This window comes from Mesoplodon bidens, assembly GCF_964165515.1.
Source record: "Mesoplodon bidens genome assembly, chromosome: X".
Lineage (NCBI taxonomy): Eukaryota > Metazoa > Chordata > Mammalia > Artiodactyla > Ziphiidae > Mesoplodon > Mesoplodon bidens.
Window position 1 is genome coordinate 97,230,613 of NC_138163.1, and position 24,803 is coordinate 97,255,415.

At 56.2% G+C, this 24,803-nt stretch overlaps 3 protein-coding genes across 6 annotated transcripts; 1 reads left to right on the forward strand and 2 right to left on the reverse strand.

The window, feature by feature from the left end:
• The first annotated feature begins 1,133 nt into the window (after nt 1–1,133).
• Nucleotides 1,134–9,624, forward strand: PRICKLE3 (prickle planar cell polarity protein 3). The gene is made up of 9 exons (XM_081221620.1): nt 1,134–1,240; nt 2,463–2,548; nt 3,442–3,625; nt 5,564–5,677; nt 5,979–6,116; nt 6,671–6,874; nt 6,962–7,148; nt 7,921–8,220; nt 8,881–9,624. The coding sequence occupies exons 1-9, from the start codon at nt 1,199–1,201 to the stop codon at nt 9,468–9,470; spliced, it is 1,845 nt and encodes a 614-aa protein (XP_081077746.1). The 5' UTR covers nt 1,134–1,198; the 3' UTR covers nt 9,471–9,624.
• A 106-nt stretch (nt 9,625–9,730) lies between these two features.
• PLP2 (proteolipid protein 2) lies at nt 9,731–12,861 on the reverse strand. The gene is made up of 5 exons (XM_081221621.1): nt 12,637–12,861; nt 11,412–11,564; nt 11,212–11,307; nt 10,585–10,675; nt 9,731–10,163 (listed from the first exon to the last, which is right to left on the reverse strand). Exons 1-5 carry the CDS (start codon nt 12,730–12,732, stop codon nt 10,141–10,143), a joined length of 459 nt encoding a protein of 152 aa, XP_081077747.1. The 5' UTR covers nt 12,733–12,861; the 3' UTR covers nt 9,731–10,140.
• A 2,757-nt stretch (nt 12,862–15,618) lies between these two features.
• Nucleotides 15,619–19,898, reverse strand: MAGIX (MAGI family member, X-linked). Of its 4 annotated transcripts, none has more exons than XM_081221837.1 (6): nt 19,793–19,898; nt 18,868–19,014; nt 18,023–18,105; nt 17,712–17,948; nt 17,465–17,600; nt 15,627–16,705 (listed from the first exon to the last, which is right to left on the reverse strand). In XM_081221837.1, the coding sequence occupies exons 1-6, from the start codon at nt 19,839–19,841 to the stop codon at nt 16,401–16,403; spliced, it is 957 nt and encodes a 318-aa protein (XP_081077963.1). In that variant the 5' UTR covers nt 19,842–19,898; the 3' UTR covers nt 15,627–16,400. The 4 variants fall into 4 exon arrangements, with proteins under 4 accessions (XP_081077965.1, XP_081077964.1, XP_081077963.1 ...); XM_081221836.1 differs by having other exon boundaries at nt 15,631–16,705; nt 17,426–17,600; XM_081221839.1 differs by lacking the exon at nt 17,465–17,600 and having other exon boundaries at nt 15,619–16,705; nt 17,894–17,948.
• Between the last annotated feature and the right edge of the window lie 4,905 nt (nt 19,899–24,803).

A 24,803-nucleotide genomic window follows, 5' to 3' on the forward strand; every position in this document is an offset into this window, starting at 1 on the left:
CCGCCTCGCATTCTTTAGACCCCGATGTCTCTCTATTTCCTTGTCTCTGCTCCAGCTGGAGAACCGGGAAACCGACTAGGCTGCAAGGCCGGGAGGCGGGGCGCCAAGGTGACTCGTTAGTTCTTTCATTCACTCCCTATAACCTGTCTCAGGCTCCTCCCTGGGGCAGGGAGGGGCGGGAAGTGACCAGGATGTGCGTAATGGGGCGCGGTGGGGATGGGAGGTGAGGTCCCCAGCGCCCACAGTGAAGGGCCTGGCTGACCGCCGCCACAGCGGTGCCTAATTAGAGACCCTGGCCGGGCACCGGAGTTCTGGCTGTGTGCCGGGGACCCCCTCCTCCCAGCCCCGAGGCATAGTGAAGCCTGAGAGCGCGGAGAGACTCCTAGCTCAGGGAATGAGCTCAGGGAAAGAATCACTGGAGAGAGAAAAGTGGGAGCAGGGGAGGGAAGGCTTGAAAATCTATTTCTCAGGACTTAGGGGACATCGCAGCTGGGCCTGTAAAGATGGGGAGCGAACAAGGAAGAGGGCCTCGGAACCTGGCCAGTAACCTTAACCACCCCCGCCCCCCGGCTCTGAAAACGGATGAGAGGGGGGACGTGGGGCGGGGGGCATAAGATCGAGCTCTGTGATGGGGTGAGCACCAGCTGGGGCTGCGATGGGGCTGGGGACCGTTCTTGCAGCATTCATCCGGGGGAAAGAGACCCTCAGAACATCACCAGTGGGGAGGGGGCCAAGAGGTGGCTTTAACCCATCCCCCAAATAAACATCCAAGATAAATCACACGAAGCGTCGATACAAGTACTGTAGCGCACACTCCTTGCAGTCAGGTCGCCACTTCCAAGTTCCCACTCCTCCACTACAGAGCCCTCAAGCCCTAGAATGTCCTGTGAGAGACCACGTGGAACCCTGGGGGCTCTGGGGGCCGTGTTTTCTGAGGCCCAGCTCCCGCCCAGGCAGGAGTGCAAGGAAGCTTTCGCGCACGGCGTTCCTGGGCTGCGCGCCCCTCACCTCTAGGCAGGGGGCGCCTTGGCCCGGGAGAGACAACAGGCCCAGGGGCGGATCCCGCTGGGCGCGCTCCTCCTACGCCGGTGTCAGGTTTACGGAACCGAGAGCTCCCCTGCCGGACGCGCGGTGGCCAGACGGCCACAAGGATTCCATTCGCCTCACCCGGCCCGGCTTGACCCTGCCCGGGCGCGCCATGTTCGCGCGTGGGTCCCGGAGGCGCCGCTCCGGGCGCGCGGTGAGCGAGACTCAGGGCAGCGGTGGGGGTCGGGGTAAACTGAGGCCCGGGAGAGGGAGCAGGGGATAGGGATAGCGAGGAGGCGCTCCCAGAGGATCTGGGAATCCCCATCCTCAGGGCTCCCAAACCGGAGGGCCTGGGGCTGCTCGAAGTATGTGGATGAAGGAACGTGGAGATCTGGTGGCCCTTGCTCCCTAATCACCTTTCCGCACACCTTTATCAGCACCCCGGGGACCTGGTGCACTCCCCTCTCGGGTGAATTATGGGAGGGGATTCTGAGAGCCAAAAGATTGGGTCCTGGAGTCTTAGATTGAGCAGGGGCCTCCTGAGCTTATGAGAAAAGGGACCTCCCCTTGCACCTTGGCGGAAGGTGAACTGAGGAGTGAGGCCCTACACTCCTGGGGTGCCCTAATACTGAGAGTCGAGTGGTTGGGATTTGTGAGGAGAGGGCTTCCAGGCTTCCACTTGAGCCAGGAAGCTTTTGACTTCCTAGATGGGAGGGTCTCTCTCTTCCTTTGGAGGGGCTGTCTGGGTGGGGTCTGCATTTGGTGGTCCAGAAGAGTGAATAGCCCTAGGATATGAGGGGTAAGGGCCAAGGCTTCTTGGGGTGTGGGTTTCTGAATGGCTCAAGGGCCTCCTGCGATCCTGGAGGAGGGTCTCAGTTCCTTGGGTATGAAAAGGTGAAGCCAGGGTTTCGGGGATGGGCTCTTGTGCTTCTGAAAAGAGGAGCAGGGCTCACATGGGGATCCCAAGTAAGGATGGGGTCTCGGATTCCTACCCTGTGGAACTGGAGTGCTGTTGGCTTCCTGAGTGGAGAAGGGGCCGAGATGAGCCCTGAGAGGAGACACCCAGATTAGGGGCTCTGCTCTGGTGGGGAGCGTACTCTGAGTTCAGGGGGAGGTGTTTTGAGGCCTGGAGGAGTCAGAGGCTGGTGGGAGGTGTCGGGGCTGGGTGAGGGGAGTCCGATGCTGGCCCAGGGAGGGGAATTCCCTGAAAGGGGCGGCATATAGGGAGGTGGCCTCAGCTCCCCCGCCTCTGCCTCGGTTGTGTCCCCCTCCCCCGCGCTCTGGGCTCTGTCCCAGCCTGCCCGGCGTTGCCCTGGTGGGACAGGCCCCGGCGTGTGGTTGCCGGCCTCAGAGTGGAGAGGCGGGCGTTGACTTCTCTCTCCCTCCCCGCCCGCGCGCACCTCGCCGGGTCCCGCGTCTGCCCCCTCCCACTACAGCCTCAAGAGGCAGAGGACCCAGACCGCGGCCAGCCCTGCAACTCCTGCAGGGAGCAGTGCCCCGGCTTCCTGCTGCATGGCTGGAGGTAGGTGACCATCCCAGGACCTTGTCTTTGTCAGGGTCCTGCTCTTATGGGAACCTGCCCTTAGGGGGAGCCCCCCCGCCCCGACTTAGGCCACGCCCCTAGGCTTGAGCCAGGTCTTAGAGCAAGCTCAAGTCCAGAGCCCCTCCCCTGACTCATTCCCAATTGTCCAGTTCCCAGGAGAGCTCCGCCTACTACACAGCCCCGCCCCAAGAAGTGTGCTCCAAGTTTCTGAGTCCCATCTCTAGGGAGATCCTCCGTCCCAGGCTCTAAGCACCGCCCACTGACCTCCAGCCCCCTTCTGGGGCTCAGAACTGCTCTCCCAGACCAAGGTCCTATCCTCCTAGTGGAGCCCTGTACCCAAAACGTCCCATAAAATACCACAGACAGAGCCCTACTCACCCAGGCTCAGAGCGTCAGCACAAGCTAGAGCCCGCCCCTAGGGAAAGTCCCCCCACCACGTCCAAAGTCATGAGAGGAAACCCCTCGATTTGTGACTCCAATCTCAGACTCAGAGCCCCACCCCTACTCAGGCTCATTGCCGGGAGAGTGTGACCCAAGTCCCAGTGCTGAAAGTCAGGGGATGGCCTTGAGACCTCCCACAGCCCCCGCACCACTTCACATCCTCAGCCCAGGCCCCACAGCCCCACTCCCAGCTCCCAGCCCTGCCCCCAGCTGGCCGCTCTGCCCCTCACAGCCCCCGGCAACTCCCCACAGTAGTGTGGCTCACAGCCCCACGTCTGCTCAGCACTGCCCGCAGGCCCCTGTCTGGCTCGGAGTCTTTTGCTGGTGATAATCTGAATGTCTCTGGCCCTCAGTTGGACTTCCTTGGGCTGCCAAGGGGTCCAAGTGGGCCACATCCCTTAGGAACTGACCCCCCATCCTGGTCCCCTCAGAAAGATCTGCCAACACTGCAAGTGCCCACGGGAGGAGCACGCGGTGCACGCGGTGCCTGCGGACCTGGGACGCATCACGTGTCGGCTAATCTCAGACTTCCAGCGCCACTCCATCTCGGACGATGACTCCGGCTGTGCCTCGGAGGAGTATGCCTGGGTGCCCCCTGGTCTCAAGCCCGAGCAGGTGACCAAACGCCACCACCCACTCTTGCTCACCAGTGGGCACACACACATGCACACTCAAGTGGGAACCCATTTCCAGGGAAACTCTAGGCTGCGTGGTCAGACTGTGCATGTCCTTCTGACCCCGCTGTGGGCTAGCAGGGAACCCTGATTGATCACTGGGCCAGTTCCTCAGGACCTGTTCACCCCTCTCCTGTCCTCCCCTCACCTCAGGTCTTATCCCAGCACTTCATTCACTACATTTCCATTGACTGATTCATTCAACAAACGGTCACTGAGCACTTACCGCACGTCAGACAATGTTCTAGGCACTGAGAACACAGCAGTGAACAAAACACAAAAAAATACATCTGCCCACATGCAGGCCGTATTCCCAAAGGGAGCAAGAGCCAATAAGCAAACCTGTAAATATATGTCAGATGGCGTAAGGGCTATGGAACAAATAGAGGAGGGAAGTGGAAGAGAGGGAGGGCGGGAGAGAGAGAGAGAGAGAGAGATGTTAGAATTGTAAGTAGGGTGCCCAGGTCAACCTCTGTGAGAGTATGATGTTTGAGCTTCTTGAAGGAGGTGAGGATATGAGCCATGCAGATATCTGAGGTTAGAGCAATCCAGGCAAGGGAAACAGCTAATGCAAAGGCCTTGAGGCAGGACTGTGCTTGGCGTGTATGAGAAACAGCGAGGAGACCACTGTATCTGGAGCACAGCGAGCAGTGGGGCGAGTGGTTGGAGGTGAGGTCAGAGATGGCAGAGGCCATGGACAGAACTTTGACTTCCACTCTGAATGAGGGAGAGGACACAAGAGGCTTGTGAGCAGAGAAGGGATGTGATTTGTCTTAGGACTCAACAGAATCCCTCTGGCTGCTGAGTGTAGAATGGACTGTAAGAGTGGGGATGGAAGCAGAGGGATCAGTGAAGGGGAGGCTACTGCAATGGTCCAAGTGACTGATGATGGCGCTGGCAGTGGAAGTAGTGAGTGGTGGTCAGATTCTAGTTATATTTTGAAAGTAGAGCTGAGAGAATTTGCTTGTGGGTGTGACGGAGGAGTCAAAGATGACCCCAAGGATGGATGGATTGACTGATATGGGGCAGGCCAAGGCAGGAGCAAGTTTGAGGGCTAAGAGCCTAAGTTTGGTTTTGGCTATCTGGAGTATGAGATGCCTGTTGGACATCTGAGTGGTCACGTTGTCTGGAACTCAAGTGAGAGGTCACAGGGCTGGAGGTATGCATTTGTGAGGCATTAGCCATGAGATGGTATTTATAGCCATGAGGGTGGATTCGACTCCCAAGGGACTGAAGGTAGACAGAGGCAAGAGGGCCAAGGACTGAGCCTGAGGACCCTCCCACATTTAGGGGTTGGCCAGTTGAGGAGGAACCAAAACAGGGACAGAGAAGGAGCAGCCAATAAGGTAGGAGGAAACAAACCCAGGGCTGTGTGGTGTTCTGGAAGCTAAGGGAACACAGTGTTTCCAGGAAGAGGGAGTGATCAGCTGTGTCCAGTGCTACTGATGGGTCAAGTTGGATGAAGACTGAGACCCGAACAATGAGTTCAGCGATGTGGATATCATCAATGACTATGACAGGAATAGCTTTGGAGGAGAGGCAGGGACAAAGCGGGTGGGGAAGCCTGACTGGGCTGGGGTCTAGAGAGAATGGGAGGAGAGGAAGTGGAGACAGCAAATGCACACAACTCCTTCAAGTAATTTTGCTATAAAGGGGAAAGAAAAGTGGAGCAGCAGATGGAGGGAAAAGTGGGGTCAAGACATGAGGGAACTCTCAGTATGCTTAGGAAGTGGCAGAAATGATCTGGCCTGTAGGGAGGAGGGGGTCAATAGAAGTTCCCTCATGATGACTTTAATTTTCTCAGAAAAGTAGGGACCCACCATCCCACTGCATCACCCCTAGTCTCAATTGTTTTCTCCCATCCCCCACGTCCTCCCAGGTATACCAATTTTTCAGCTGCCTTCCAGAGGACAAGGTCCCCTACGTCAACAGTCCCGGGGAGAAATACAGGATCAAGCAGCTGCTGCACCAGCTGCCCCCACATGACAGTGAGGTGAGGAGACAGAAGACAGGAAGGGCATGCCAGGTAGGGGACACAGCCTGGACAAATGCTAGGCAGCTGGAAAGAAGTGGGCAGGGTCAGAGGAGGAAAGGTGAGCTGATCTGAGGTGACAGGTCTGGACAGGCAAAACCACAGCTGTGCCTTGGGAGAAGAGGTAAGGGGTGGGTATTTCAGGCAGGAAGCACCATCTATATAAAGGCCTAGAAGTAAATTTTTTGAGCATGGATGAAATTTGGAAGAAGGCTGGGGGCAGGCATCAGGGGAGGAGCCTGGAAGATCCCCACTACTCCAGGCACAGTACTGCACAGCACTGGAAGAGGAAGAGAAGAAAGAGCTCAGAGCCTTCAGCCAGCAGCGGAAGCGGGAGAATCTGGGGCGTGGCACCGTGCGCATCTTCCCCGTGACCATCACTGGGGCCATCTGTGAGGAGGTGAGCCATGGAGGGCCTCAGTGAGTAATGGTGCCTTTGCTCCAAGCCCTGGGGTACAGGGCCCATCTGCCAGGCTCTGGAAGGAGTTTTCTCCCCTCCATGCAGTCAGTGTACATGGGGCGTGGGCTATCTCTTTGGTCCTCTTATGATTGAGACTTGTCTTTAAGAACCAACCCACAGTGGCAGGGCCTGTCTCTAGAGCTGGGTGATGGGTGGGATTTGTCTCTAAGTGCCCCCTGGTGGGTGGAGCCTAACCTTAGATCTTACTGTTAGGTGAGGTCTGTTGCTAAGATCCCCCAACTGGGCCTGGCCTGTCTCTATGCTTTCCCCAACCCCCTGAAGGGGAGACTTGCCTTTAAGGCCACCCACGAGAAATAGAGCCTGTCTCTGTGGTCTCCCCCAGGAGCAGCGTCCAGGGCCTATCTCAAAGTTACCCCCTGAATGGGGCCGGTCACAAAGGCCACGGGGAAGGCCCACGTGTGACGCGCCTTGGCTGACCCCCCTCCATCCTACCATCTTGATGATGGTGACGGCGTCCACCTGTCATTTGGCAGTGCGGGAAGCAGATTGGAGGTGGGGACATCGCCGTGTTTGCCAGCCGTGCAGGCCTGGGTGCCTGCTGGCACCCACAGTGCTTTGTGTGCTCCACGTGCCGGGAGCTGCTGGTGGACCTCATCTACTTCTACCATGCTGGCAAGGTCTACTGCGGTCGCCACCATGCTGAACGCCTGCGCCCGCGCTGCCAAGCCTGTGACGAGGTTCGTGTTTCTCTGCCCAGGGGTGTGAACGGAGGGGTGGGCAGGGGCAGGCCCTTCTGATGGCCATGGATGGCCTTTGCCCCCCAGATCATCTTCTCCCCTGAGTGCACAGAGGCCGAGGGCCGGCACTGGCACATGGGTCACTTCTGCTGCTTTGAGTGTGAAGCATCACTGGGAGGGCAGCGCTATGTCATGCGTCAGAGCCGCCCCCACTGCTGCGCCTGCTACGAGGCCCGCCACGCGGAGTACTGTGACGGCTGTGGGGAGCACATTGGTGGGTGAACATGGGACTGGATGGGGGATGGATGGACAGCTGGGTCACAGCCCCACCCCCAGGATTCCTCCTGGCGACATCTTTCGGGCCCCATCTTCCGTTATACACCATACTTTAAGTCTAGCTCCAGCACTGTAGCCCTATACCCTTCCCTGCAATTCCATTACCAATGTCCCCCATCACGCCATACTTTCTAAACCCGACCTACACTAGGCACCACTACACATCTAGGTCCACCTCCAGAGTGCCCTCTAATTCCTAGCCCTGCCCCCCACCAGAGCTACCCTCCTACCCTCTCAGCCTGGCCCCTACTCCAAGCTATGCCCTATTCTCTAAGACTCTCCTCCATCAGCCTAGGTAAACCCTACCTTCTAAGCCAGACCCTACTCCCTAAGACCCACTCCCTTCCCACCAAGGCCATGCCCTACCTTCTATGTCCTGCCGCCACCACCCAGGCCTCTTCTTCAGGTCCACCTTCACTCTCCTCCCACCTGAAGCCACCTCTTAATGTCTAAGCCTGACCCACATCTTGGAGTCCAATGTCTACCCCCACCCTGGGAAAGAAAGGGAGGCAGAGGAGACGTTTATCAGCCAGTTTCCAGGAGAGAAGGATGAGGAAGGGCCCCATTCTGGAGAGGTGGGGGGAGAGGGCATCTCCGGGTACCCTGCCTCAGATTCCCTGCCTCTTCCCAAGAAGGGCCCCTATTCAGGAGGGTTGGGAATATGCCTGGGGCCTCTGCCTCAGTTTTCCCCCTCGTGTCCATCCCCGCAGGCCTGGACCAGGGCCAGATGGCTTATGAGGGCCAGCACTGGCACGCCTCAGACCGCTGCTTCTGTTGTAGTCGCTGTGGGCGAGCGCTCTTGGGCCGCCCCTTCCTGCCACGCCGTGGCCTCATCTTCTGCTCCCGAGCCTGCAGCCTGGGGTCCGAGCTCACGGCTCCGGGGCCCGGCCGCCGCAGCTGGAGCGCAGGCACGGTCTCCACACCTCTCACAGCCCCTACAGCCTCTTTCCCTGCTGTGGAGGGGGCGTCTGAGACCTCCACCAAAGGCACCAGCACCGAGCCAGCGCCTGGTGAGCCAACCTTCCAGCCACACCCAGCCACTCCCAGCCACTCCGGTGCCCCTGCCTCAACCCTGTCCCCGCCCCTTGATTCGCCCTTCACCTGTGGCATCCCTGTGCCATCCCTGTGCCCTTCACCTGTGGCATCCCTGGCCCTGCCCCCATCACAGCCCTGGCTCCGTCCCCAAACCATTCCAGGCCTAGTCTCCATCCCCAACTACACCCCAACGTGAACCCTGGTTCCACCCCACTTCTGTACAGGGCCCTTCCCCTACCTCAACTTGTCCCAGCTTGAGCCCAAGTTCCTCCTTTCCTCCAAACCCTCTACCCCTCACCCTCCGCCCCCAGGCCCCGCCCCCATCCTATCCCAGACCCTGTCTGCTCCAGCCTATGCCGCTCCCCTTTCACCAGAAGCCACGCCCCCACCCCGGCCACACCCCATACACCAATCCATCTGGTCCTGTTCCTCCTGCTTTCAACCTTCCCTCCACCCAGAACCTGCCCCAGGCCTCACATTTCCCGGACTTCCCACCTCGCTGCGCCGCCCCATGCCTGCCTCCACTTTTCCAGTCCTGATGGGGGAGAGAGAAGGCCCTTTCCAAAGGCCTCCCCTGGGCTGGGGTAGGGGTGGGGCGAGAGATACAGGGAGTCGCTCCATCTCTGTCTTTCCAGCTGCAGGCCCCGAGGAGCCTGCCCGCTTTCTGAGAGGGGCCCCTCACCGCCACTCCATGCCCGAGCTGGGGCTCCGCAGTGTCCCCGAACCACCCTCAGGGCCTCCCGGCCAGCCGGACCCACGCCCAGAAGATGGTGCCTTTGGTCGCCAGAGCACCCCACGCGTCAGCTTCCGCGACCCTTTGGTGTCTGAGGGAGGCCCGCGGCGGTCCCTGAGTGTGCCCCCAGCCCAGCGCCGCAGGCCACGCAGCCCCCCGCCCAGGGGCCCCACACATCGCCGCCACCACCACCACCACCACCACCATCACCGCCGCCGCTCTGGCAGACGTCGCCACCATCAATGTGACTTGGGATCAGGGTCGGACTCGGGATCTTGCTCCAGCTCGCCTTCCAGTCCCAGTTCCGAATCCTCAGAGGACGATGGCTTCTTCCTAGGGGAACGCATCCCACTGCCCCCGCACCTGTGCAGGCCAAGGCCTGCTCAGGACACTGCAACTGAGGCCCTCAATTCCCCATCTCCACAGCTCCCCGGGAACTCTCGCCCAGGGATGCCTCGCCAGGCCAGAGACAAGAACTGCATCGTGGCTTGAAGGAGTGACAGTTCTGGAGGGCTGCATTCTCAAGTCAGTGTAGATGATGACCCAGCCCCGCAACTTAAGTCATAAATCCCCTGCCTTCCTCCCTCCTTCGTCTGTTTGTATTCCTGAAGTAATTTAATATTTGTTTTAAAACAGGCCTGGCTTCTTTACCTCCTTGCTCCAGCTGCTCCAGCTCCCCCCAGTTTTCCCCCTCCTGATGCTTGAGATTTAGCTAAATTTGATCAAAGGATTAATTTATTCACTATCATATGTTCTAATAATCTGCTTATTATTTATTTATTCCTCCACAGAACCCCTCTCCTCCCACACACACATGCACACTGAGAAGGTTATTAGGAGTGGGTTACAACCTGGGGCCTGGAGTCTGAAATCTGAGGCACCCTCTTCCGTCATTTTGCGGCTTAGGTGGGGGCACTGTCCAGGCAGAACTGGTGTCTCCGTTTGGATACTGCAGAAGGAAGGGGAACCTAGGCACACCCATAAAGGTGGCCATACCCAGAGGAGTTGATTGGCAGCCTGGAAGACAAATTCTCGCGATAAAGGCACTTTTACCTCAGTAGGGGGCTGGGAGTTGACTGGGAGTGTTGTAGTAGGGGTGGGGAGGAGTTATTTCGATGGAGGTGTTATTTGCAGGTTGCTGAGAGAAATGAAGGGAGTTCACCTACACCGGGCCATCTGCAGGGTCTGCAAGAGGAAAAGAGAGAACACATTGGCTGGATCCATATGTCCATTTTGCAGATAAGAATACTGAAGCTTGGGCTTCCCTGGTGGCGCAGTGGTTGAGAGTCCGCCTGCCGATGCAGGGGACACAGGTTCGTGCCCCAGTCTGGGAGGATCCCACATGCCGCGGAGCGGCTGGGCCCGTGAGCCATGGCCGCTGGGCCTGCGCGTCTGGAGCCTGTGCTCCGCAACGGGAGAGGCCACAGCAGTGGGAGGCCCGCGTACAGAAAAAAAAAAAAAAAAAAGAATACTGAAGTTTATGGTACTTATTGGCACTAAAGCCTTAAGTATCAATAAGAGACAGAGTTGGCATTCATGCCCCTTGGGAGACCCATTTTCTTTTCACCCCTTAGCAACACCCCCCCCAACACACCCACACACTTACCAGTAGGGGCTGCTGTATGTCTTTGCTGCCGCAAGGGGAAGGTAATGTAGGCATCATAGCCAAAGAGGCATGCAGCGATTAGGCCCAGCACCTGGGGATGGGAATGGGAGTGAGGTGGGAGTGGATTAGGCTGGTCAGCCTACTCGGCCTCCTACCTCCTCCTTGTATCCACCACCTCCAGTGACTACCCTATGATGGTAGCTAAAGCCCCAGGTTGGCAAGCCAGAGAGCCCCAGGGAAAGGCCAGAGACTGGACTGTAACCCACCCTCCCTCTTCCTAGTACCTTTCAACACAGTGCAGCCACACAGTGGCCCCACATATAGGGGATGCCATTCATACTGTACATTGAGACAAAGCTCTAGCAGATGGTATAGTCTAGTGTATCGACAAAGGGGCCACCTCTCTGTGCTTCCCACAAAAGTCCCTGTGTCGGACAAGGGATGGCCCTTTACAGCAAATGATTTAGGGAGTAAAACCAGGGCCTGGGTCAGACTTTCCTACAGGCCCCGAGGACAAGTGTGACCTACTGTGGGTGACACACTTTCTGGAAGAAGCAGAGGCAGAAATGACCCCAGGGTCCTCAAACCCCTCTCTCTGTGCTTTGGAGCTGACTCCACAGCCTTTACCCCTGCAACGATTTTGGAGTGGTTTCCTCTCTCAACAAGCACAACAATGGAGGTGATCAGGTAGAGGATGACCGCTACAAGGGTTCGGAAGAAATCCTGTGAGGTGTAGGGAGAAGAGGGAAGTCAGTGTCCAGAATTCCCCCCACAATCCCAACTTCCCGAGCCCCTCCCTAGCCTTGCCATTGTGGCCCCTTTCTCACACTCCAAGGCCAGTTGATGATCTGTATCTTGGTGTGCAGGTCACACATGTAGACGACAAAGAAGATAGCAGCAAAGACCATCTCTATCACTGACAAGAAGGAGTATCCTGATGTCGAGGCACCGAAGCAGATCAGAATCACCAGGCACAATATCTGGAAGGATATGTGAAAGGGGGCCTCGATCAACTCCCAGGGCCGAGGGGACTGGTTTAAATTGGGGGTCTCAAACTCAGATGCGTACCAGGACTGGGAAAATGACAAATAATAATAGCTAAACACTTACTGTGTGCACACTGTGTTGCAAATGTTGTTCTAAGAGCTGTACAAGTATTAATTCACTCAATCGTCACATCACCCTAATGAGCCAGGTACTATCATTAGTATCTTTATTTTATAGATGAGAAAAGTGAGGCACAGAGACATGAAGTGACTTATCCAGGATCACCCAGCTAGTAAGGAGTAGATTTAGGTGCCTCAGTTTCCCCTCCTTTCCCTTCTAGGATGGCCTGCCGGGAGTGGTGCCTCCAGGTGTTTTTTTGTGAGCACTCGCGGCGCCAGCTTCAGGGCTTTGACAGGGCGGGACATGCGGTTCTCCCAGCAACCTCTTTGGGAAACGGTGAGAGCGGTACCAGAGGGGCAGGGCTCCATTAAAGGCGCCGCACCCCTTTTACAAGTGACTCAAAGGAGGCGCCCACTTTGAGAGGGACGGGAAACCGAGGCTCCCAAATAGCTGAGGACCTCCCACCCCACCACAGAGAGGCGAGGAAGAACTGGGGGAGGGCTGGTCACCCTACCCCGCGGGACTAGTGCGCGGGGGCCCCACCCCAACAGGTCCCGCCCCTGGGCGCTCTGCCAACCCTTCCGCCAGTGCCCAGGCCGCGCCACGCCCTGCCACGGGATGCACCCCAACACCCAGCCCCTGGGGACCCCTTCGATGAGTCCACCGATAAGTCTATGGGGTCTCTCTCCATGGGGCCCCCCATATGCCCCTATGGGCCTCTTGCCTGACCCCGTGAGCCAGCAGCTCCCGACCACCTTCTCCAAACTTCACTGACTCGTCCTGCGTGCGCCCCTGGGTTCGGGCCTGCGCCACCAACCCACGCACCCCTCGCTCCACTGCCAAGAGGCCCGGGCCACGCGCCTGTCTCCCCCGGAGCTGCCCCGCTCCGCGTAGTCGAGCCACCCCACCCCGCCTTTGCCCACCCGCCAGTTCCGGGACGCTCACAATCTCAGCAAACAGGAGAATTCCCTTTCGGGTGCGTGAGAAGTTGGTGCAGGCGGCCCAGCAACCGGGGGCCGAGAGGCGCTCGGAATCCGCCATGGCGTGGACCGGAGTCCCGAGAGGCGCGGAGGATCTGCTCGCTTGCTCGTGGGTTCGAGGACGGTGCACACCCAGCCGTCTTGCCCGCCGTCTGGCCGGGAAGGGGGCCCCGGGGAGAAGGAGGGAGTGAATCACCGCGCGGAGCAGAAGCGGGCGGGGCCGGAGCGGGCCGGGCCAGGTGGCCGCCGCCCCGGAAGCCCCCTTGCCCCTCCCGCCAAGGATTCTCCCCGCCCGGCGCACAGCCCCCAGGGCGTCCCATCTACGGGGGCGCCAGCCTCTGAGGCTTGGCAGTTCTGTGAACCATGTGTTGCAGTGGAGAGACCCTTCACGCTTTTAGCAGCCTAGGGCCGCCCCAACTCAGAACCATGGGGATTTGGCTTTGGAAGGGAATGCCTCAGTTTCCTTAGCTGTAAAAACGGCCGAGGCCAGGGTTAAACTCAGGCATGTTTCCAGAATTCGGAATATCTTGGATTTTAGAAAGTTTTCTCAATACATATAAGGTATATTATTTACACTCTCGGCGGGGTCTGAGACTGCCCCGTTAAAAAAACAAACAAACAAACAAAAACACGTTAATATTTCCTCAAGGAATGGTGTGGACATTCACAGTAAGTGGGATAGGCCAGGACCAAAAATTTTTCCTGGTTAAGTCAGGTCAAGTTTTGTAACCAAATTGTGCCCAACTTGTGGGAAAACTGTTGGTTTCCAGAGCTTTTTGGATTTCGGAATTGTGGATAAAATATCGTGGACCGTGGAATAAACCTCTTAGCAGTGATGGAATGAGATGTCGCCAGTGCACAGGCTGAGAGAAAACAAAGGCTGTTGAGCATCAAACTGCTTGGTAAATGAAGGGTGGACGTTATTTTTTTTTTTTTTTTTTTTTTTTTGCGGTACGCAGGCCTCTCACTGTTGTTGTGGCCTCTCCCGTTGCAGAGCACAGGCTCCGGACGCGCAGGTCCAGCGGCCATGGCTCACGGGCCCAGCTGCTCCACGGCATGTGGGATCCTCCCGGACGGGGGCACGAATCCACGTCCCCTGCATCGGCAGGTGGACTCTCAACCACTGCGCCACCAGGGAAGCCCCGGACGTTATTAATAGTGTCAGAGCTCAGGGTCTGTTTCTCTGTTCTGCAATTCTAGGGAGGTCCTGGCCCCAAGTGTTGGGCTTCCATTTCCTGGTTCTAAGTAGAGGGGCTGTCAGCCCAGTCTTAGATGAAGAATGGGGAAGGAGCACAGCTTTATTTATTGCCGTGAGCTTGGCAAGATGAGAGGAAGGCTGCTGGGTGCCAGACTGGGTGAAAAGGCTGATGACATTTGAAGAGTGTGTTATCCTGAGCGAGTCATTTCTCCTGACTCAGCCTCAATTTCTGCGTCTGAGACACGCACCTGGTCACGGAATCAGGATCTCCCCCAAGATGTGCTGAGGGGCACACTCTCTCCAGAGTGAGTGTTGGTTTCATTCTCATCTCATCTGAGGAGAGGAGAGCCATGGCTGGAAGGCCAGGATGGTTCAACCAACCCAAGGGCCTGCCTGCTTCCCCCCCACCCCTGAACCTAGGGTCCCACAGAATAAGTAAGGGGCTCCCCTCTTTCAGCCCAGGTTGCTGAAAGAGGGATTGGATAGTGGAAGGCATGAAGCATACCTTTCCCAAGGCTGAGTGTTTGCTTTCCAACTCTGTGAGGCCATGCCAGAGTTTCTAGAACAGAACAAACTCTGCTCTGTATCAGGGCCTTTGAACTTGCTGTTCTCACTGCTGTCAATGCCCTTCCCCCAGTTCTACAAATATCTAGCTTCTGGTCACTCAGGTCCCAGATCACATATTATGTCTTCAAAGAGGCCAGCAGCCCACCATCATTACCTCCCCCACCATAACCTTTTGCTATCTTCCTAACTCTCACTTCTCTCTGAAATTATCTTTTATTTATTCATTTTCGTGCGTCTTTTCTGACATCTGTCTACACCCCCCCCAACTACCTCAGCTACACAAGGTTAGAAATCCTTATATTTCATCCTCCAGCATCTCACCAGTGTCTATCACAGTGCAAGGTAAACAGTTGGGGCTTAATTAATACTTGTCAGATGCAGGTGAGATTAAGAGGACAGGCTTGCGAATCGGGCAATATTAAATATTGCCTCCATCCCCAACTTCCTCAAGCTATTTATACTCACCGGGCCTCATTTCTCTCCTCTGTGAAATGGTCACATCGGGATTGTTGAGTTGATGTGTAACTAGATGGAAATAGATAGTGCCAGTAAAGCCGGTAGCCAGGATAAGACCAAGTAAATGGTGGCTGGCAGTACTATCGATATTATTAGTCTCCTGGGTGTGACTGTTTTTATAGGACTGGGGCTCTGGAGCCCTTTCCTGACTTCCCTAGAGCCACACTTCTACCAGGCTCTGAGTTAGGGTCAACTAGAAGCCCCAGTGCACTCCCCCACAATGCCTACAGCGCTAATCATTCAAGGGTTCACCTCTTCACCTCTTTATACCCCAACTCCCAGCCTAGCTTTACAGTCCCTCTCTCCTCCCCAGCGCCACCTTGGACACTCACACTCGGGCCCTTTCCCTCCCTCACCTCTCCAGCCCCTCCCCGTAGGGAGTAGAGTTGCCCATTCCCCCCAGATCACAGCTTCCTTCGTTGGGGGGATGGGACGAAGTGTTCAGGATGTGGTGACAGCGGAGGTGACTGGACATTTCTGGCCCCGGTCAGCGCCCGCACTGGGGCTACACCGGAACCCGGCTGGCCATATAAGCCCTGGCTTTGGGGCTCTGTTCCCGGGACGGAGGAAACTCGGGCCTCTCCCAGGACCGGGAACGCCCAGCGTGTAGCGTGTGCACACAAGCACAGCTGCAGTTCGTCACCATCTATGGAAGAGGGGGGCGCGGCCCAGGGTTCTAAAAGCCTTTTTTAGCGCGGTCCGCTGACTCACACCTTCCTGGCTCCGCCCCGAAGGGGGCTACGGGGCCCCAGCCAGTGCCGTGAGGGTGGCAGTCTACAGCCAGCCAAAGCTGGCAGACCAGGCTGCAAGTGAGAGACCGCAGGTTCTTGGCGAAGGAAGCCGCCCCGGTTCTAGCCTTGCTATCCAGCCCAGCTGAGGGTCTGGACGGTTCCTGGCCGGGGTTGTGGGTACACTGGTGCACTCCCCGCCACAACAGGCCCACCTCTCCATTCCCCACGCCACGCGCAATAATTAACTTTGAGCCCTGCACACGTCCAAAAAAGTGAAGTGAATGGGGAGAGAAGCAGGAGTTGGCGAAGGGGAACGGCGTGGGGCTATGCCGGCAGAAGCGAAGACCTCTCTAGAGGCATGAAAGAAACAGCAGGAAGTAAGCTCGCCAGTGGTTGCTAGAAGAGGCCCTCCTCGCAACCAGGTCGACCCACCCGCTGCTTTACGGGTTGGTCTCTGGCGCCCCACCCGGCCTAGAGCACCTGGCAAGTTAAGACTGGATTGAACCATTTTATTACCTCCCCCGCCCGAAGCAAGAAGCGCAGGGCTGGCCAGTCTGGGAGGGCCGTACCACTGACGCCTCGAGGGGAGCGAGGGCTGGTCGACTGCGAAGCAGGAGGGGGAAGACCAAGGAAGCTCTCCCCATGATGCTAGTGAGCGGCGGGCGGAGCACGCCAGATCCAGGTTGGGCAGTACCAAGTGACCCGTCTGCTACAGGCTCAGTGCCTCCGCCTTCCGGCTGCCATCTCCAGGGCTAACTGCGCGCCCCCCGGGACCCCTAGGGCTCGCGAGAGCCGTTCCTCGCTCGGCACCAGCCAGGGTCCAGGGGAATCCGGGATGTGGTCGTTGGGGTCCTCTGTGCGGCCCTCAGGAGGAGGAACCGCGGGGTCGTCCGCCACTCCTGGGCTAGACTCCGGGCTGCCCCGGGTTTGGGGCGTCGTACGGGGTCGAGGGTGCTGAAGTGCGGAAGTGCTGGAGCTGCGAGACCTCGTCACCTCTGGTCCCCCAGGATCTGCACTGCGATCTGGGGATGGCAAGACTGCAGATTAGATTGGGCGATAGGGTGGGGAACGGAGATGGGGCCCCTTGGCTGAGGGTGGCCGGCAGACTCGAAGGGCTGCGGGAGACAGAGACCCCAGTACTTAGAGAAACCTCCCTCAATGAATGGACACGCCCTTCAGGAACCGGAGCCACTCCTCAAGACCTGACACCTCCTTTCCCGAGTCCCCTCCCTTCCTGGATGCAGAACACTCCCCTCAGGAATCAATTCCCACAACTCCCAAAGGAAGTCAAACCCCTCCCATACAGGATCCCAGACTCTCTCCCTTGCTCATCCCACCTTCCTCAACTCCCAACCCTTTCCCTAATGGATCCCTAGTCTTTTGGGACCAGACCCCCTACCCTCTGGATCCCCATCCCATCCCCTCTCCACTGAGACCCACTCTGCTTTCCCATCTGAGGACCACGACCCTTCTTTCTGAACAACCACTTTTGCCCCAACCCCCTCTTTTCTCTTCCCTCCCAGTACCTCAAAAGCCTCCCCTCTGAAATCCACCCTTATTCCTATCCTGGGACCCCGGTCTTCCCATCCCCACTTTTGAAAATATCATGACCCTCACAAGCACCAAGCCCTGATCCTCCCCACTGAGACCACCAAACCCTTCTCACCCAGGTCCCCAGCCTCTCCACTCTGTGACCCTCTTCCTCTCACAGATCCCTGACCCCAATCCTCTGAGAAACCCACCATCTTCTTTCCAGGGCCCTCCCACCCCCTCAGGCTTGCCGGGGTGGGTCTCAGGAGGAGGCCTGCTTAGCACAAGGCAGAGCCGGGGACCGCCTGCGCGAATCCGATCCATGACCTCGGCATGGGTGAGGCCCTGAGTTGACTCTCCATTGATGTGGAGCACGAGGTCGCCAGGCTGCAAGAGTGCAAGGCAAGGGGTGTTGTAGAAAGGTCAAAATGGAGAGCACATCGACAACAGGATAGGACAGGGCTGGCACCGTCGAATGGAGGGTGCCTTATGCTTCACCTGCAAGCGACCGCAGCGCTGTGCCGGCCCGTCCTTCAGCAGCCCGCGCACTGCCAGCGGAGCGTCCCCGCCTGCATCTCGGCCTCCACTTAATGTGAAGCCAAAGCCCACGGAACTGCGAACGAGTTCCACACAGAACTGATCAGAGGCCTGGGGCGGCTTCGAAGCACGACGTGCCTTACCCTCGGTCACTTGGGGCAGCGCGGTACGTGTAACCAAGGTCTCTGACCGACGATGCTGGAGTAAGGACACAAGTATACATACACTGCCGGTCTCGAGGCAGGTGGCCTCGAAGGAGGACAAGGTGGTACCTGGGGCCGGTGTTCCACGAAAGCGGCATGAGGAAGGCGACTGTCTGTGACCTCTATGTCCGCAGAATCCAGCACGCTAATGGCTGGGGGATGAAAAAGGCAGACGAAAGGGTACTATAAAGAAACTATCTAGGACCAGCCTACTGAGTTAATATTTCTAGCCTCATCTCATTCCCTTGCCTCTGGGATGCAGAGACAGACATGCTCATCCATTAAACTAGGCTCCGCCCACAAAATAAATATCCTGATCCCGCCTTCTTAGCTAATAACCCTGGGACCAGCTCTTTGAATAATCCTAAAGATCTTCCTACCTCCCTCTAATAACACGCAGATCCCGCCCCTCATATTAAACCCTTAGGCTCACCCTGCAGGGTGCTACTCCAGGAATCCGCTGCTGAAGATTCCAGGCCCCGCCCTCCAATCAGCCTATAAACTTCAATCTTTTCCTGACCTTTCGAGCCGCTACCCCAGTGCGCTTATAGACTCCACCTCCTTGACTAACATTCCAGGCCCGCCCCTTAGCCAAATGCCCGCCCCCAACCCTCTCCAGGCCCCGCCTCCTCAGAAATGCCACTCGAAACCCCGCTGACAAAACTAAAGATCAAGCTCCGCACCCACAACTAACCTTGCAACGTTCACCTACTGCAGTAACCCTCTCTGTGTCACCTCCTAGAGGAACAGTCTAGGCTAACCCCAGCACCCTCGAATCACCGCCGAGGCCCGTCCTCCCAACTCACACCCACTGGCCCCACCCAGGGGAGTAACTAACACTCCTGGGCCCGCCCCCCACAGAACCCCGCTCCACTCCGACCGCGCCCCCTGGAGGCCCCGCCCCCATCACGCACCCTCCTTGGGGCGCAGGCGCAATGTGGCGCCGGCCCGGCGTACCAGCGCCGCCACGTCGGCCGCAGCTCGGGCCGCCAGGGGGCGTGCGTCCAGCCGCGCCAGGAACTGCCGGGCTCTGGGGCCCGCGGGCGGGGGAAGGCCACGGCCTGCGCGAGTGAAAAAAACAGATCAGGGCCCACCCTGAGTCTCAGCGACCCCCTACACCCCCCCCCACGACCGAAGACCTAGAATGCCCCTCAAGATCCCGAGAACACTCCCTCGATAGTTCTGAAAGTCACCGACTGCCCCTCTCATCTCCCGCGACCCCCGACCATCGCGGGTATGCCCGTGGACCCCCAACTGCACCCACGATATCCCTGGACATCTATTTAACCCCAATATTCCTGGACACCTCCGAACACCCTGTGAATAACTCTGGAGGTCTCTCACTGCCCCCCTATAACTCCAGATTCCAGACTCTTTCCCCGAACATCGAGAAGGATCCCGATTCCCCCACATGTCCCAACAGAACACGGTCTGCCCCCTGTGGCCCAGGCACCCCCGATTCCCCTCCAGTCATCCTAGGCAGCCCTGCCGGCCCACATATCCCCAGAGCCCCCAGCCTAACCCCCCACAATTCACCAAAGACCCCGAGTGCCCAGGTGTCCCCAGTGACCCCGGGCAGAGCCCCTCCGGCACACCTCCCCGGAGACTCCGGAGAGACCCCCGGGTCTGGTGCGCCGCCCCGCAGCGCGGGTGTGTGTAGGGCGCCTCGAGCCCAGCCCGGGTCGCTGGGCCTCAGCCCTCCACCGCCGCCGCCCGCAGCCGCTAGGGCGCCAGGGCTGCTTTGTTTACCACCTGTCAGAAGGAAAAGGTGAGGAGCAGACAGGCGGGGCGAGGGCTGGCAAGGACGCGCCAACTACCCTCCCACCCCGCGCCCCGTACCTCCTCTGCTCCCCTTAGGGTCCGTGGCGCCCCCCGCGCGTGGCTCCATGACCCGTACTTGGCCTGGTGGACGCACTGCCGCCAGCGACGCGTTTGGAGCGCCCGGGAGCGCTCACCTGGCGGCCCGCCCGGGCTTGGACGCGGCTGAGGCCGGCCGGTCCCGTGCTTGGCGCCCCAACCAGCGCGGTGACCTACCTGGCGGCCGCCAAGGAGGCCTGGCCCTGGGAGGCAGCGCGAGCTCTTGGCCTCGCTCTGCCTCAGGCGCTGACTCTCCTTCCCAGCATCATGGGAAAACTCTTTCCGCCCTGGGGATGGTGTTATTCCACCTGTGAGAGGGGGAAGTCGAGGCCCAGAGAAGTTAAGGGCCCCACCCGAGCTCTGACGACTAAAAACGGGGTGCAGAACCGGAACCCAGGTTTACCAGGGTATTCTGCAGCCTCCACCAGAGCTCTGCACATCGTAGGCACTCAGTAAATTTGCAGTGAATGTTTCCCTACTGGGGGACTGGAAGAGTACGGTGGGCTGGGGAGGAGGGTGCCCTTGGAGCCTTTGGGAGCTCCGGGAGGCTTCAGGGGCCTGAGGATGATCGGGTTGGGGGACTCAAAAAGTAGGGAAGGGCAGGTCTCCTGGAGAGTGGAGAGGCAGTAGGAGCCTGGACTTGAGGAGCCTTTGAAGGCACATGGTGGGGGAGGGGACACTAGCCAATGAGAGGGGAGAAATGAGGCCCTTCCTAGGTTTGAAAAGGGGTGGGGCATGTCTGGAGATAAAGCCCCCAAGGGTGGAGCACTTGGGCAGAGTGCTACTGAAGTGGAAGGAGGAATGGGGAGCTGTGAGAGAAGGCCTGTGGCCACCACTTTGTGGAGAAAGAAAGAGGCAAAAGATTTGAACACAAACTTTACCAAGGAACATATACACATGGCAAATAAGCGTGTAAACAATGCTTAGTATTATTAGTCTTTTGGGTAATGCAAGTTAAAATCATGATGAAATACCACTACACACATTAGAATGGCTAAAGTTAATTAAAAATCTGACCATACCAACTGTTTGTGAACGTGTGGAGGAAATGGAACTCTCATATACTGTTTAGTTTTTTTTTTGGTCGTGCCGTGGGACTTGTGGGATCTTATTTCCCCAACGAGTGATTGAACCCAGGCCCCAGACAGTGAAAGCACCGAGTCCCTAACCAATGGACCCCCGGGCAATTCCCTCATATACTGTGGATGGAAATGGAAAATGGTATATAGCATTTTAAAAAACAGTTTGGCAGTATCGGTTTTTTGTTTTTTTTTTTGGCTGCACCTCACAGCATGCGGGATCTTAGTTACCAAACCAGGGATCAAACCCACATCTCCAGCATTGGAAGCACTGAGTCTTAACCGCTGGACCACCAGGGAAGTCCGGCAGTATCTTTGAAAAGTTAAACTTACATGTATGATCCAGCCATTCCACTCCTAGGTATCTACCTAAAAGAAATGAAAGCATATGTCTACACAAATATTTGTTAAATGAATGTTCATAGAAGCTTTATTTGTTGTCTTAGTCATCTCAGGCTGCCATAACAAAATACCATGTGACTTAACAGAAATTTATCTCTCACGGTTCTGGAGGCTGGAACGTCAAAGACCAAGGTGCTAGCCAGTTTGGTTCCTGGTAAGGCTCTCTTCCCAGCTTGCAAATGGCCACCTTCACTCTGTATCCCCACATGGAAGAGAGAGAGAGAGAGAGATCTTCCTCTTCTTATCAGGCCACATCCTATCAGATTAGGACCCCACTCTTATGACATTTTTTTAAATTTTGGCCACGTCCTGTGGCTTGCAGTATCTCAGTTCCTTGACCAGAAGTTGAACTCGGGCCACAGCAGTGAAAGTGCCAAATCCTAACCACTAGACCACCAGGGAACTTCTGTCTTATGACATCATTTAACCTTATTTTCCTCCTAAAGACTCTATCTCCAGATACAATCACATTGGGGGTTAGAGGTTTAATACATGAATTTGGGGGAGACACAAGTCCATAGCATATGTTAATAGCCCCAAAATGAAAACAACCCAAATGTCCATCAACAGGTGAATGGATCAACAAACTGGAATTTTCATGCAATGGAATACTACACTGCAATAAAAATGGATGTAAAATTTGGATGGATCTCAAAATAATTATGTTAAGTGAAAGAAGCAAGACCTACCTCCCCACGCAAAGGGTACATTCTGTATGATTCTGTTTATATAAAAATCTAGTAAAATGCAAACTAATGTACAGTGAAAGAAAGTAGATTGGTGACGGGGGGGGGGGGCAGCAGGCAGGAAAGAGAAATCACACAGGGGCAGGAGAAAACTTTTGGCAGTGAGGATTGTGTTCCCTATCTTGATTGTAGTGATGGTCTCACAGTTGTAAACAGTTTGAAACCATGCCCCATAGGGTTAGTGTTTCTGTTTAGGTGCCTGACAGAAATTCTTGAGCTTGTCTTACAGAACAGCAGGTAAGGGAACAGCTTGTTAAAAACCCCTCTGCTTGTAACCTGCCTTCACTGACCAAACTCGCCTTAATTATTCTTGACTCCTTTACCACCCCCTACAGATAACACCTCTGACATATGGGTTTCTATAGTAATGGGGCTTACCACTGTTTTCCAGGAACTTGGAGTCATCTCTTGTCCCATTCGAGCCAGCTAAGACTGGTTGGGACCACCGAACCCAAAACTGGGCCTGCACAGGTGTTTGATGAATGACCTTTTGACATCAGAGGGCCGAAAACTCCACCCTCCGATCATGCTAAGCACCTCCATTTTTGAACATGCATTCCATGAAGAAGCATGTAACTCATATACACCTGTGCAGAACATCGATTGCCTCACTTTTTCCCTGCCTCCAAACACTTTACCCTGGGCCTAAGACCACCCTGCTTCTTTATCCCATAAGTATCTCAAGCCCTGTGCCTCTGGGGAGGTGGTGAATAAACCCTTTCTCTGCTGCAGACCTTGCTGTCTCAGCATTTGGCTTGCTGAGTGTTGAACAAATGAATCTCGTTCAGTAACAAGTTCAAAACCTATCAAATTTTGTCAATTAAACTCAATCCCTTTAAAAAGGATCTATTTCTTAAAAAGAAGAAATATTTGATTAAATTAATAAGAACTGGTGGGGTTGTGAGAGGGACTGACTTAAATCCATGAATTAGGTGACGCTAAAAGGGGCAAAAGGCTTATTTTCATGAATGGATAAGGCTAAGAATGCATTGGTTTAAACCCACAATGGTGCATGACTAAGAGGGGGTTTGGCCTGTCCAGACTGATTGTAATCAATATTGATTAAAGATAAGCACCAGAGCTGCTACCACAGGTTGGCTGGGCACAAGGCAGGTGGTATGGAAGGTTTATTCCTAATCCTTTGGCAATTTTACCATGCACACTTCATTACCACCACTTCCCAGAGGGGTACACTGAGGGTCCGGACAAAGCAGTAGCTAGGGTTCCACATTCTGTAGCTAGGGTTTGCCTTTTGTCTGCCTCCCCCAACCCTGCCAGCAGCCTTGGTGACCTGAGCATGGCTCCCTCAACCCCAATCCTTGCCCCTATCCCCAGATTTGTGGCCCTGCTGGTATCAGCTCTCAGAAAACTCTCACCCAGGGTCCCGTCCCTACCATTCATCCCTGAGGCCATCCTTGGACACCCCATTCCTTTTCAAACTCCCCTAAGATTGAGCATCTCCCAGTCTCAAACAATCCCCCATCTCCAAACCTTCGAGACCCCATCCAGTTGGTAAGCTCCTTGCCCCATTTCTGAAATATCCAGGCTGCCGGATACTTGGAAAACTCCCTTCACCATCCACCATCCTGAACTTTCGACAATGCTCCTCTGCAAGGCCCTCCCATCAAGCAATCTACAGAAGCTCAGGCACCCATTCCTCAATCTTTAAGCACCCCTCTACCACAATCACTGGTTCCCCAAGCCTCAAACCCCAGATTGGAAGCTGCCATCTCCATCTTCAGTGCTTGAAGTCTCAGTAAGAACAGGGCCAGACGACGGTAAGTTGCTTTCACTCTCTGGGCCTCCTTCTCCTAATTTATAAAACTGGGGTAATAATTGTGCCTTGTGTTGCCTTATTTCTCATTCCACAAGCCATACGTAAGAGGTTTACACAGCATTATACAAAGAAAGCATCTTGTCTTCTCTGAAGAGAAGGTGGGCAGATGTAGCCATCTTATGCTGGGGACTGCTGGGGACCCCTGGGAGTGCACACATCAGCTGGACTCCCGGGGGTGGCCAAGAGGGACAAAGCGGATCCCCATTCAGGCAGGCAGATGCCCAGAGAGGCCAGTGATCCTGGTGACCAGCACTGTCCTGCAGGATTGGGGAGGTCCCTGGGGGAAGGAAAGGGGACTGGGCCCTGAAGGAGAGAGTGCCAAGGCTTCCCAGTGGAGGAGAGGATATGGATGCCTAGGGCTCAGCCTTGGTTTTTCTCCTCAACCCAGTTGTCTTGGGAAGACTCAGGAAAAGAAAGCAGCTTGGACTCATCCCCACAGACAGAAGCACTTTGGTTTACAATTCTGCAGGGACAACCATCCATCGTCTGCATATAAATATGTGTTCTTTCTTTTCAGAAATGGAAGAATGCAGGGTTGAAGACTTTGAATTGGGCCTTGATAACATGAAGTCCCCTTCCAGGTGGACAAAAGGCTGGGAAAGGCCTCCTAGAAAGAGGGAACAGCATAGGCAAAAGCAGGGAGATGGGAATAACAGTGGGCATATTTAGGGAGCTGTGAAAGCCCCATTCGGTCACAACAAGAACAGGGCAGAGCAGTGAAGGAGGTCCAGTGTGTTCCACCACAGACAAGGTCAGGCCAGAGATGGGAGGGGCATGGGACTACAGGAGGAAGGAAAGCAGGGACCATTCAGCCCTTTCAACTACAACAAAACCAGGACCCTGAAAGGTGGATGAGAGAGGTTGCACAGCCTGGCAGAATGGACATCAGGAAACAGTGTGTTCACATCCATAATGAAACAGTCATGGAC

Excerpts from the sequence above, each read along its gene's own strand:
- PLP2 (XM_081221621.1), bottom strand. The coding sequence starts at position 12,732 with ATGGCGGATTCCGAGCGCCTCTCGGCCCCCGGTTGCTGGGCCGCCTGC. Across the intron at positions 10,676-11,211 it reads ACTCCAAAATCGTTGCAGGG|GTGCTGGGCCTAATCGCTGC; the intron begins GTAAAGGCTGTG and ends TCCCATCCCCAG. Across the intron at positions 10,164-10,584 it reads ACATACAGCAGCCCCTACTG|ACCCTGCAGATGGCCCGGTG; the intron begins GTAAGTGTGTGG and ends TTCCTCTTGCAG.
- PRICKLE3 (XM_081221620.1), top strand. The coding sequence starts at position 1,199 with ATGTTCGCGCGTGGGTCCCGGAGGCGCCGCTCCGGGCGCGCG. Across the intron at positions 3,626-5,563 it reads CTGGTCTCAAGCCCGAGCAG|GTATACCAATTTTTCAGCTG; the intron begins GTGACCAAACGC and ends ACGTCCTCCCAG. Across the intron at positions 6,117-6,670 it reads CTGGGGCCATCTGTGAGGAG|TGCGGGAAGCAGATTGGAGG; the intron begins GTGAGCCATGGA and ends GTCATTTGGCAG.
- MAGIX (XM_081221836.1), bottom strand. The coding sequence starts at position 19,841 with ATGGAGCCACGCGCGGGGGGCGCCACGGACCCTAAGGGGAGCAGAGGA. Across the intron at positions 19,015-19,792 it reads CCCTAAGGGGAGCAGAGGAG|GCCGTGGCCTTCCCCCGCCC; the intron begins GTACGGGGCGCG and ends TCACTCGCGCAG. Across the intron at positions 17,601-17,711 it reads AGCGCTGCGGTCGCTTGCAG|CCTGGCGACCTCGTGCTCCA; the intron begins GTGAAGCATAAG and ends GCACTCTTGCAG.